Below are 13,430 nucleotides of genomic sequence, written 5' to 3'. Positions count from 1 at the left end.
TCTAAGAGAGAGAGAGAGAGAGAGAGAGTGTGTGTGTGTGTGTGTGTGTGTGATCTGAAATGTAATTGTGTGTGAGGCAAATTAGGGGTGGTAAAAAGCAAATTCTAGAGTATTATATAGAAACCAGGAAAGGGCTTACGTGAGTCAAAGGGCTTTTGTGACTCTCCATGAAGTAAGAGGACGTCTCTCTCAATCTGTGTGTTTGTGTTGTGTGTGTAAGCCAATTCAGGACTTTATGTGAGAGTGTGGGTTTGCAAGGCAGATTCTAGAACTGGGTGTAATTGTGAGTGTCATCCTACAGATCAGGATGAGGCAAGTTCGGGGTTCTGGGTAGGATTGTGAGTCTGTAGTAAACTTGGGTTTGTATGTGTTAGTTGTAAATCGGGACTTGGCTTTGAGATGAATCCACCTGGGTCAGCTGGGTTTTTGTGCATGAGGGACGTCAGAAAGCTTTGTGTTTGTGAGGCAAACTAGGGAGTTAGCATGGGTGAAGCAGTCAAGTGCTTGAGTGTGAACATTTCTAAGACGTCTGAATTGCATGAAAGTGTGTGAAGCAAGGCTGTTGCGCGAGCGGGCAGTGTGCGCCTGTGTGTGCGTGTGCGCGCGCGCCAAGTTTGGTTTGTGATTGTGATGGGCACCGACGCTGCGTCAGCCCGGGAGGCCACGTTAGGGTTGGGGGTGCGTGAGGAGGTGCGGCCGGGCGAGAGGTCCAGCGAGCGAGCCAAGCGCGCCGCTGCTCTGGGCCCCTGCGCCGCGCGCGCTAGCTGGCTGTGTGGCTCTGTGGCTCGCTAGGGACAGGCAGGAATCGGAGCAGCACTGCCGCCTCTGGCGCGAAGGCTCAGGCGCCTCCTCCCGCCGCAGTCACTGTGGCTCGGCGCACGCTGCCGGCGGCTGCCCTTTCCGCCTCTGGGGAAGAAAAGCTCGCGGGCCGCTTTCGCGCTTGAACCATGGCCTCGGGCCGGAGAGGCTGGGACAGCTCCCACGAAGACGATCTGCCCGTGTACCTGGCCAGGCCGGGCACCACGGACCAGGTCCCGCGGCAGAAATACGGCGGCATGTTCTGCAACGTGGAGGGCGCCTTCGAGAGCAAGACGCTGGATTTCGATGCCCTCAGCGTGGGGCAGCGGGGCGCGAAGACTCCTCGGAGCGGCCAGGGCAGCGACCGAGGCTCAGGGAGCCGGCCCGGGACCGAGGCGGACAGCCCGCGCAGGGGCCAAGGCCGGGAAGAGAGCAGGGAGCCCGCGCCCGCGTCTCCCGCGCCCTCCGGGGTGGAGATTCGGAGCGCCACCGGCAAAGAGGTGTTGCAGAACCTCGGCCCCAAGGACAAGGTAAGGGGGCCCCCGTCACTTCCCTGCTTGCCTTCGTTCCTTTCTCCAGCCCGGGCCGCCATGGCCCGGGCGCAACTTTCTCCAGCTCACTTTGCACGGGGCTGGGGGACCAGGAGGAGGAAAGGGGCATCCTCCACTGAGCTCAGCGCGACTTCCTAGCCGAGACCCTGGATTCGCTCGTGTCGCCACTTGCAGCATCTTCGTGCAAGCGCGGAAAGAATGCCCAGGTTCCCCTGCCTGGAGCCGCGTCCTTTACCCCTGCCTCCTCGCCGCACTCCTGGGCCATCCGTTCTGGGTGGGTGTGTCAGCCCGGGAAGGCTTAGTGATTTCCAGCTCTTCTCTCTGTATGAGTAGCCAACAGCACAATTGTCTTGCCCCACTCTGGCCCTAGATTAAATCTCAACCCAGGTCACCAGGGCAGAGGGCAAAGTGATGTTGGGAATATGGGGGTCATCTCCATAGTGCCCGGATGAAAGTACAGGAGGGGCGGTCTCCCCTCTGAGTCTTCAAACATCAGCTGTCCCTGAAACTTTTGGGTGTGGAGCCTCTAGACTAAACACGCAAATCTCTCTCGATGCCTCGCTTCTGTCTTAGCACAGCATTTCACATCTGTGTTTGTAAAGAGTGTATTTGTGTACACAGCTTGGCACAAGACAGGGTATCAAGGGGTCCCGCTGCCTCTGCAAGAATAGCATTATATTTTAGAAAATAGACGAGAGTATTAAGAGTGCACATTAAACTAGCATGAGATGCAAATTCCCTGCTGCTCTTAAATGTGCCAAAGCCAATTTCTTCTGTATGTGTATTTTTGAGAAACTTATGTCACACTGAACTGACTGAAGGGATGGCATTGAAATCTAGCTTGCCCTGATTTATGTGTCTATTTCATAGAGAATCAGAGATGTAGTTCAGAAATTGCAGGGCCTGGCAGGGCTGGAGCCTTCAGAGTTCAAACTGAAGCTTTCAGCTGGGGAATAATAGTAATCAGATGCCCTCACCCTTGTCTAGGTAATGGCCGCAAAATCCATCCACATGTATTATTCTGCGCTAATATGGTTAGGAATAATAACCTGAAATGGAAATGTCTGCCTCAGAGCAATTACAGTTAATGCTTATCTAGGTTTTAGTTGTTTTTCCATTAAAATGCAATGAGCTAGTGAAAGAACAGCATCTCTCTCCACTGTTTGATTTTTGAAAGTTTAGACAAACCAACCAACCAGCCTTTAACTCCTAAGACCACCAGGGAAAATAAGTGCTGAAGTTAGTGCTGTTCGAGGATACCACTTGGAAAACAATGTCGGTTTCCTCTGAAATCATTCATTTAGTTTGTGATTTTCACATCATCCTTTTAGTGTGTGTTTCCCCTAAGCCTTTGCTTAGGGGAACAACGTTTTAGGGAAAACTTCTGATATTTTGCAGATGTTTAGGTTGATACCTAAACTGAAGAAGAGATCTATAGAAAGGTTATTCCTTTCTTCATGTCTGAGTTGATCCGTATTGAAATGTTCCCTTCCTGACTGGAAGGGGCGGGAGTAGTGATGGAAAAGGTCGGTAACAATTGCTGTGAGTCAGTGCTATTCCCTTTGCTGAAACACCCCTGATGTAAGCCAGATAATATGCTGGGTTTGCAAGATTTAAGAATGGTAACTAGAGAAAGGGAAAATATTCCTCCTTTAAACCTAGCAATTCTGCCGCTTTCCTCCCTTTTGCAAACCCTATACTTTTGGCTACTAATTGAGAAATAATAATACAACCTAAGCATCAGCAGGATTTCTAGTGCTACATAGTTATTTGTAAGTTTGGGTTTGCCATCTGCTTCATCCAGGCCATGTTATTATCTCTAATTTGGTCGAATCACACTGTTAGAAGAGACCACAGAGGTTATCAAGTTCTGAACTTGTTGTTATTCCCTTGAGGGTAGAGATTGTGTATTTGGATTTATCTGTGTGGCTACAATGCTTGGCACATTGGAGGTGCTCAATAAATGTTTGATACACTAAACCTCCTTAATTAAACCATCTGTTTTGCCACATAGCTGGCAAAATGATCATCTGGCCTCTGCTTAAATACAACCATTGTCAGGGAGCTCACTACCTCATGAAGCAACTTTTTAGACAACTTTACTTAAAAAAAAAATTAAGCCCAAATCTGCCTACCTGTAGTTTCTACAAATTATTCTTAGTTCTGACCTCTGGAAATATAAGGGTAAATATGTTTTCTTATTCTGAGACATTTTAATGATTTTTAGGTATGTGCACTCTTGTATCTGTCAGAAAAGGCTGGGTGATGCCACCGTAACAAACAACCCCTAACTCTCAGCAGCTTAATAAAAAACATAACAGCATATTTCTTGCTCTTATTTGTCCAGTGTGAGTCAACAGGAAAGCTCTATTCATTATTGTGGCTAATCTGATGGAGGCTCCATCTCTACATGTCTGTGAATAGTATGTGGCAAATTGTATACACACTTAATTCCTTGCTGAAGTAATGAACATGATGTATGCTCACATTTCATTGGCCAAAAACCATGTCTATACTCAGCTTCAAAGGAATTGGTGGAATGCAATCTCGCCATGATCCTGTAATACTAGAAAGTTTTGGCAAATAGCTCTAATACCTCTCCCAGATCTGGAGATGAACTAATGGAGTGAAACCTGTCCCAACCTTTACTAGTTATATGGCTGTAAGCATGTAACTTAGCCTTTGGGTACTTCAGTTTGCTCCTGTACAAAATAAGGATAATGGTGACTACTTTGCACATAAGTATTCAGTACATATTAGTTATTACTATTACTCTTCAATTTTTACTGCCCGTTATATGTATGAGGGCAATTATCTCATTCTCCCTAAATTTCTTTCTTACCCTTATTATTCCTAGCTTCTTCAGTTTTCTCTTGTATGAGCCTTTTACCATTCTGATTTCCTTTTCAAGTTATATTATATTACATATTTTGTAAATATTTTTCTCAAAATACAGTGCCCAGAACTGAATACGTTGCTTCAGATAGGATATGGTCATGGCAAAGTGCATTATGCTACTTAATTTTTTGGACATTTATGGAACATATGCATCTGTGACTTACTATTGTCTCCATGACAAACACCCTGTCATTCAGGCTTTCAGAAACTTTTTTTCATGTAAGTTGCTGTTAGGCCAGGATGTTCCCCTTCTATGCTGGTACAATTTAATTTAAAACAAACCACCCCCCAAAAAAATCTTAACTGTAGGATTTCATTTTTCTTCCTTCTATAATATTTATCACTATCTTAGCTTATTTTTCTATTATATCATAATAGTCTTAAACCTTAATTCTATAATACAGCACTCCTACTGCCAGCTTTGTACCATTTGTTGATTTGATAGTAAGTACCACCTTTGGAACAGTTTATGTGTGCCTATCCTAAATAGTGCTCAAAAGGTCGTTTCCTCACAGAAAATGATTATGCAGATAAGGACATTGAAACACAGAGACTAATTGTTTAGTCCCAAATCACATAAATAATAAGTTGGGGGAGCCAGAATTCACAATCTGATTTTTCTGATTCCGGAGTCTGTGTTCTTTCCAGGTGGGGAGGCTGCTTCTTTATTTTAGTATGACCAGCCTGACCACTGTGTCAGCTCTTGACATGTCAATATTATTCAGAGCAAGGACAGATTTTCCTGCCACACCTCTAGAACCCTTCTTCAATTTTCCCACCAGCCCATTACACAGGATACTTTGAGACCAGTTGTTCAACCTTGGGGAACAGTTGCTGCAAAATCCTTATTCTTTCAAGTTGATCGCAGAGCTATCAAAAGATATTTTTAATGTCTTGGTAAAATCAAAATATGCTTTGTGTCTAGCATACCTAATTAGTAACTTCTATCTTAATAAAATGAGTTTATTTAACAAATTATGATGAGGTTAAATAACAAAAGTGTTTAGCAGAATAAAAATATAAAAATGTAGGCCAGGAGCAGTGGCTCATGCCTCTAATCTCGCACTTTGAGAAACCGAGGTGGGCAGATCACGTGAGGTCAGGAGTTTGAGACCAGCCTAGCCAACATGGTGAAACCCCCGTCTCTACTAAAAATACAGGAATCAGTTCAGTGTGGTAGTGGGCACCTGTAGTCCCAGCTACTCGGGAGGCTGAGGCAGGAGAATCGCTTGAACCAGGAGGCGGAAGTTGCAGTCACCAACATCGTGCGACCGCACTCTAGCCTGGGTGACACAGTGAGACTCTGGCTCAAAAAAAAAAAAAAAAAAAAGAAAAAGAAAAAGAAAAAAAAGTCTCTAAGTGCAAAATTCCAGGTTTGAAGTACCACTAGATGCTAATATAGTGGTTCTAAATTTATCTATAAACACCTTCTTAAATTGTGTATTTAGAGTTTTCTCATAATAGGCATTTGTGTTACTAAAATCCTCAGCCTTCATGTTACTAAAATCCTCTGTGGTTGGCTTACACAACTTTTCGTTTATAATTTTTGATACTAAGTGCATAGAAAAGCAATTCTAAGTGAAAAGTATGTATTTTTCATCATTTCTCAAGATGCTTTTCCATGCACACAGAATTTTCCTAGCAGTAAAAAAGTTACTAAGAGGAAGACAATTATGATATGGTCTGCCAAGAGCAAATTGTATCATAAGGACTTTGTCATCCAGCAAAAACAAAGTAATGACATTATGATTACAGGGGTTTTTATTGATAACTTTCTATCAGGAGTCTTGGGTCATTTCTAGTTTCCTGCTTCCCATGTGGGCCTCTTTTGTGCAAGATGTTTCCTTCGTGAAGTTGGCAGGGGCCCTGGGTGCAGAGGGAACAATCTAGAAACAAATGAGATGTGGCTGTTACCTTTTTACCATTTGTCATTTGTCTTGTTTTTCCTGGGCTAAAAGGTTTCAAAATGACTCAGAGAAATTGATGTTCTCCTCCTTACCCTGCACAATGGGAGACAGCTGGAAATAGAATTCTAGGCTTATATAAAGGCCTCGCTAGCTATCAGAATCCAAACTCTGGTGTGTAAATGAATTTTATAAGGCTTCTCTGACAAACGAAAGTTTGTACCAAAGCTAGGAAAAAAGGTCTCCTGCTTACCTGGCCTTCAGACCACACTTGAACGTGGGGAGTAGGTTTCCTTCCCCAAACTTGGAAGTGTTTGTGACCTTGCAGAACTTTGGTTTAGTTTGACAGTAGGCATTTGAGGAACATAAAAAATATGCCTTCTCAGTAATGCTGCGATTGGCAGAGTTCCCTCAAAGTAATGGTCCCTGGAGAGAGGGTTTTGCTGACAGCTCTTGTAAGTAATGTTTAAGACAGCCAGAACACTGTCTCTGATGACTTCAGTCAGTGACTCTTACAGCTGATTCTCCTGGTGATTTATTTTCACTGGGCGTTATCCCGACAAGTAATGTTTCTACGAGACAGGGAGTAAAGCTTACAAGGAAGAGGAAATCTGTCTGAGGAGGATGCAATCTGTGACTGCAAATGGAGGCAGAAGGTCCGTTTAGGTGTGTGAGCACTTTTAAAATTAAGCTTCTAGGAGAATGTAACATTAAAATATGTTTGTAACAAAGAATAACATTGCATTCAAAAAACAGTTCTACTCCATCAAATAACATATTAGGCAAAAACAAACAAACAGAAAATCAAAGTGGATAAAGTATTAGCAGTCTCAGTTTCCAGACCTAAACTTTAACCTGCTGTACAACTTGGGCGAGTTACCTCCGTTCCTTTCGAGCTATAGTTTCCTTCTTTCTAAAACAAAGGGGCTAGACCAAATGGTCCCTATAGTAATGGTCTTCTTGTAAACTTTCTTAATTGTGTATCTTTAAACAAACATTTTTTGAGCATGCTCCATATTCCTTGTGTGTGTGTGTGTGTGTATATATGTATACACATATGTGCATATACATAAATTACATATGGAAATATCACACTAATATCTTATGACTGGTTGAGCATTGTGGCTCATGCCTGTAATCCCAGCACTTTGGGAGCCAAGGCAGAAGGATTGCTTCAGCCCAGGAGTTTGAGACCAGACTGGGCAACGTAGCGACACTCGGTCTCTAAAAATAATTTAAAAATTAACTAGGCATGGTGGTGCATGACTGTGGTCCCAGCTACCCAGGAGGCTGAGGTAAGAGGTTTGCTTGAGCCTGAAAAGTCGAGATTGCAGCCAGCTGTGACTGGAAGAGGCGACAGTGAGACCCTGTCTTTAAAAAGAAAACATCTTATGATCATCATAAAATGTAAATAAAAAATCTAAACTAAAAAAGAAGAGATACAAAAAACCCAAATATAAATTATCGTTGTTTTCCTTTATCCCAGTGGCTTGTCTTGTCCAACCAATTGGGTGAGTGCTTGGAAGTCTATGATCTCTAGCCTGATAGATAATAGTCAGTGGTTCTAACAACTTAGTCATTAATGAGTCCATTGTCAAGAGTTCTTCAGTGATAGATGCCCTTTTATTGAACAATTTTTGGGAGACAGTTCAAAACTGTTGAAGGCTTGTGATGAGGCTACAGACCAAGTGCTGGTTAGTGCTCAGCACTTTTTACAAATATGCATGTGGAGGTGGGCCGATAGCTTGTGGCTAGCAAGGGAGTCCCCATGTCTCCCTTTACCTGCTGATTTTTGTCTTTACTCATTTTTGCAAAATGCATTATTAAGCCCCAGCTATGTAAGTGCACAATGAAAAACAAGTGCTGGAAAAATGAAGATATACCAAAGAGATCAGCAGTAAGAAAACATAAACATCATTTTCTCATCATCTTCTGGAGAAAACTGCCGTTAACCTAGGAGTGTATTTTCTTCCCATCTGTGTGTGTATATGTATGTGTGTGTGTGTGTGTGTGTGTGTATCTGTGACATGCATTTTTTTTTCCAAAAGTGAGGACATGCAGTATTTCTATGTTTAATTTTTTTTTTATCATTTAGTATGGTCTGAAGGTTTGTGTACCCCCAAATTCATAGGTTGAAATCCTAAGCCCCAAGGTGATGATACTGATTTGGTCATGAGCATGGAGCCCTCATGAATGGGATTGGTGCCCTTATGAAAGTGGCTCTAGAGAGCTGCTTTGCTTCTTGCACCAGGTGAAAGCGGGCCTCCACCAGAAACTGAATCTGCCTTATCTTGGGCTTCCCAGTGTCCAGAATTGTAAGAAATAAATTTATTATTTATAAGCCACACAGTTTATGGTATTTTGTTATACCAGCCTGAGCAGACTAAGATATCACCTTTTTAAAAAAACAAATAAGTTTGAATTTTTAGAGCAGTTTTGGATTCACAGTGAAGTTAAGAGAGTATTTCCCATATACCCCTGTCTCCATAAACACACAAGTTCCTTCACTGGCAACATTCCCCACAGGAGTGGTAGATTTTCACAACTGATGAGAACCTACATCGACACGTCATTGGCCAGATGCGGTGGCTCACGCCTGAATCCTAGCACTTTGGGAAACTAAGGCGGGTGGGTCATCTGAGGTCAGGAGTTCAAGACCAGCCTGTCCGACATGGCAAAACCTCGTCTCTACTAAAAATACAAATATTAGCTAAGTGTGATGGCAGGTTCCTGTAATTCCAGTTACTCAGGAGGTGAGAGAATCGCTTGAACCTGGGAGGCGGAGATTGCAGTGAGTGCAGATCTCGACACTATACTCTAGCCTGGGCAACAGAGCAAGACTCTGCTGGGAGCGGGGGGGAAAAAGAGAGACACGTCATTATCACTACAAATCCATAGTTTACATTAGGTGTTGCACATTTTATGGGCTTGGACAAACATACAATGACAGGTATCTACCGTTGTAATATCTGATAGGAATTAGTTTTACTGCCCTAAACATTCTCTGTGCTGTCTCTATTCATCATTCTCTTCTGCCCCCAACTCCTGGCAATCACTGATCTTTTTACTGCCTCCATAGTTTTGTCTTTTCCAGAGTGTCATATAGTGGGAATCATACAGTATGTAGCCTTTTCAGATTGGCTTCTTTCACTTAGTAATATGCACATACATTTTCCCCACATCCTTACATGGCTTGATAGCTCATTTCTTTTTCTTGCTGAGTATTTGGATGCACAGCAGTTTATTTATTCACTTACCTGCTAAAGGATATCGTGGTTGCTTCCAGGTTTTGTTGGTTATGAATAAAGCTGCTATAAACATTCATGTGCACATACGTTTTGTGTGAACATAAGTCTTCAATTCATTTAGGTAAATACCAAGGAGCACTGTTGCTAGATCACATGGTGAGAGTACATTTAGTTTTCTAAGAAACTGCCAAATTGTCTTCCACAGTGGTGCTACCAATCTGCATTCTTACCAGCAATGAATGAGTGTTCTTGTTGCTCCACATCTTCACCAGCATTCGATGTTCTCAGTGTTCTGGATTTTGGCCATTCTACTAGGTGTATAGTGGTATCTCATTGTTGTTTTAATTTGCAATTTTCCAATGACATATGATATGGAACATCTTTTCTTATGTTTAGTTGCCATCTGTGTCTGTTAAGCTCTTTGGCTCATTTTTTAATCGGGTCGTTTGTTTGTTATCATTGAGGTTGAGGTTTTTTGTTTTGTTTTGTTTTTTGTTTTTTTTTTTGAGACAGAGTCTCGCTCTGTTGCCCAGACTGGAATGTAGTGGTGCTGCCTCAGCTCACTGCAACCTCCATCTCCCAGGTTCAAGCGATTCTCCTGCCTCAGCCTCCCGGGTAGCTAGGAGGATTGCAGGCATGCACTACCATGCCCAGCTAATTCTTGTATTTTTAGTAGATACGGGGTTTCACCATGTTGGCTAGGCTGGTCTCAAACTCCTAACCTCAGGTGATCCGCCCGCCTCAGCCTCCCAAAGTGCTGGAATTACAGGCGTGAGCCACCACGCCTGGCCATTATCATTGAGTTTTAAGAGTTCTGCGTGTATTCAGATAATAGTTGTTTATTAGATATGTATTTTGCAAATATTTTCTCCCAGTCTGTGGATTGTCTTCTCATTCTTTTGACAATACGTTTTGCAGCCCATACATTTTTAATTTTAATATAGTCCAGCTCATCAATTATTTAGTTCATGGATTGTGCTCCTGATGTTGCATCTAAAACGTCATCACCATACCCAAGGTCATCTATGTTATTTTCTAGGAGTTTTATAGTTTTGCACCTTACATTTAGGTTCATGGTCCATTTGGAGTTATTTTTTTGTGAATGGAAGAGATCTGTGTTATGATTCTTTTTGCACATAGATGTCCAGTTGTTTTAATACTATACTATTTGTTGGAAATATTATATTTCCTCCATTGTATTACCTTTGCTCCTTCATAAAAATCAGTTGATTACTTTTATGTATGTCTACTTATGTGCTATTTTGTCCAAGTTTGTCTATTCCTTTACCAAAATCGTACTGTCTTGATTGCTGTGGGTTTCTTGTAAGTCTTAAAGTTGGGAACTGTAAGTCCTCTGACTTTGTTATTTTCCTTCAATATTGGCTGTTCTGGGTCTTTTGCCTTTCCATATGAAGTTTAGAATCAGTTTGTTGATATCAACAAAACAATGTGCTAGAATCTTGATTGGAACAGTGTCGAATCTAAAGATAAGTTGGGAGGAACTGACATCTAGACAGTATTGAGTCTTCCTGTCCATGAGCAAGGAATATACTCCCTTTATTTAGTTCTTCTTTGACACCTTTCATCAGCGTTTTGTAGCTTTCCCCATATGGATCTCGCACTTTTTTTAGATTTATACCTAAGTTGTACGTGTTTCTTTAGATTTCTACCTCAGTTGCAGATGGTTTTCTAGGTTTATACCTAAGTATTTCATTTCCAGGGTGCTAATGTAAAAGGTTATATGTTTTAATTTCAAATTTAACTTGTTCAGTGCTAGTACATAGGAAAGCAACTGACTTTTGCATATTAACTTTATATCCTGCAACTTTGCTATAATCACTTACTAGTTCCTGAGGGCTTTTTTTGCTCAATTCTTTTGGATTTTCTACATAGATAATCATGTCATATGCAAAGAAATACAGTTTGTTTCTTCTCTCCATGTCTGTATAACTTTTATTTCCTTTTCTTGTCTAATTGTGTTAGCTAGCACTTCCAGAATAATGTTGAAAAGCAGTGGTGCACCATATACAAAGATTACCTCAAGATGGAGTCAAGACTGAAATGTAAAACTCCAAACTCTAAAAACCCTGGAAGACAACCTAGGCAATACCATTAAGGTCATAGGCATGGGCAAAGATTTCATAATGAAGGCACCAAAAGCAATTGCAACAAAAGCAAAACTTAATAAATGGGATCTAATTAAACTAAAGAGCTTCTGCACAGCAAAAGAAACTATTATCAGAGGAAACAGACAATCTACAGAATGGAAAATAAAGGTCTAATATCCAGCACCTATAAGGAACTTAAACAAATGTACAGGAAAAAACCAAACAACCCCATTAAAAAGTAGGCAAAGGACATGTGTTCATGTCCATTACACTTTCAAAAAAAGACATACATGCAGCCAATAATCACACGAAAAAAAGCTCAACATCACTGGTCATTAGAGAAATGCAAATCAAAACCACAATGAGACACCATCTCACACCGGTCAGAATGGCTATTTTTAAAATTACAAAAAATGACAGCCATTGGTGAAGTTGTGGAGAAAAAGGAATGCTCATACACTGTTGGTGGGAGTGTAAATTAGTTCAGCCATTGTGGAAAACAGTGTAGCAATTCCTCAGAGACCTAATGACAGAAATACCATTTGGCCCAGCAATCTCATTACTGGGTATACACCCAAAGGAATATAAATAATTCTATTATAAAGACATATGCACGTGTATGTTCATTGCAGCACTATTCACAATAGCAATGACATGGAATCAACCTAAATGCCCTTTGCAGATAGACTCGATAAAGAAAAGAAAACGTGGTACATTTACACCATAGAATACTATGCAGCCATAAAAAATAATGAGATCATGTCCTTTGGGGAAACATGGGCAGAGCTGGAGGCCATTATCTTTAGCAAACTAATGTGGGAACAAAATAATGAAATATCACATATTCTCACTTGTAAGTGGGAGCTAAATGATGAGCACATATGGGCACACAGAGGGAAACAACACACACTGGGGCCTATTGGAGAGTGGAGGCTGGGAGGAGGGAGAGGATTGGGAAAAAAGAACTAATGAGTACTAGGCTTAGTGGTGAAATAATCTGCAACAAACCCCCATGACACAAGTTTACCTATGTAACAGACCTGCACTTGTACCCCTGAACTTAAATTAAAAAGAAAGAAAGAGAGAGAGAGAAGAGAAGGAAGGATACAAAGAAAAGTTGTGGTGAAAAAGTGTCTTTGCCTTGTTTGTAATCTTAGTCGGAAAGCTTTGAGTTTCTTAACATTAAGTATGATGTTAGCTGTAGGTTTTTTTTTTTTTTTTTAACATATTTGTTATCAAGCTGAGGAAGTTCCCCAATCTTCCAATTTTTTTTTTTTTTTGTCATGAATGGATATTGGATTTTGCCAAATGCTTTTTCAGTATCTATTGTTAAGACCATGTGATTTTTCTTCTTTAAACTGTTTGGATTATATTATGTGTAATGTAATGTGATGGACCTTGCCTAGATAAACTCAGCCTTGCTGAGATAAACCTTCGTGGCTATGGTGTATAACTTTCTGTATACATTGTTGAATTCAACTTGCTAATATTTTGTTGAGGATTTTTGCATCTTTGTTCATTAGTGATACTGGCCTGTAGTTTGCTTTTCTTGTGGTGTCTGTGTTAGATTTTGGTGTGACAGAAATGCTGGTCTCAGAGAAGGAGTTGGGAAGTATTTCTTCTGCTTCTATCTCTGAAAGAGATTGTAGAGAATTGGCATAATTTACTCCTTAAATATTTGGTAGAATTCGCCAGAAAATCCATCAGGGCCTGGCATTTTCTGTTTTGGAAGGTAATTATTGATTTGATTTCTTTAATAGATACAGGCTTACCTATTCAAATTTGCTATTTCTTCTCGTGTGAGTTTTGGCAAATTATGCCTTTTGAGGAATTGGCTCTTTCCATCTAGTTTATCAAATCTGTGGGTATACAGTTGTTTGTAATATTACTTTATTATTCTTATTTTATTTTATTTTTTTTTTC

At 41.1% G+C, this 13,430-nt stretch overlaps 1 protein-coding gene across 1 annotated transcript in view; it reads left to right on the top strand.

The window, feature by feature from the left end:
- Nucleotides 1–546: 546 nt before the first annotated feature.
- DPYSL3 (dihydropyrimidinase-like 3) overlaps nt 547–13,430 on the top strand; it is a 121,001-nt gene continuing 108,117 nt past the window's right edge. Inside the window, exon 1 of the mRNA XM_011931494.1 lies at nt 547–1,328. Within this exon, the coding sequence (XP_011786884.1) occupies nt 948–1,328 (381 nt within the window). The 5' untranslated portion in view covers nt 547–947. The remainder of the gene's footprint in view (nt 1,329–13,430) is intronic.

The sequence above is a fragment of the Colobus angolensis genome, unplaced genomic scaffold (assembly GCF_000951035.1).
Source record: "Colobus angolensis palliatus isolate OR3802 unplaced genomic scaffold, Cang.pa_1.0 Scaffold90, whole genome shotgun sequence".
NCBI lineage: Eukaryota > Metazoa > Chordata > Mammalia > Primates > Cercopithecidae > Colobus > Colobus angolensis.
Note: the sequence above shows the minus strand (reverse complement) of the source record. Positions and strands in the feature narration are given on the sequence as shown.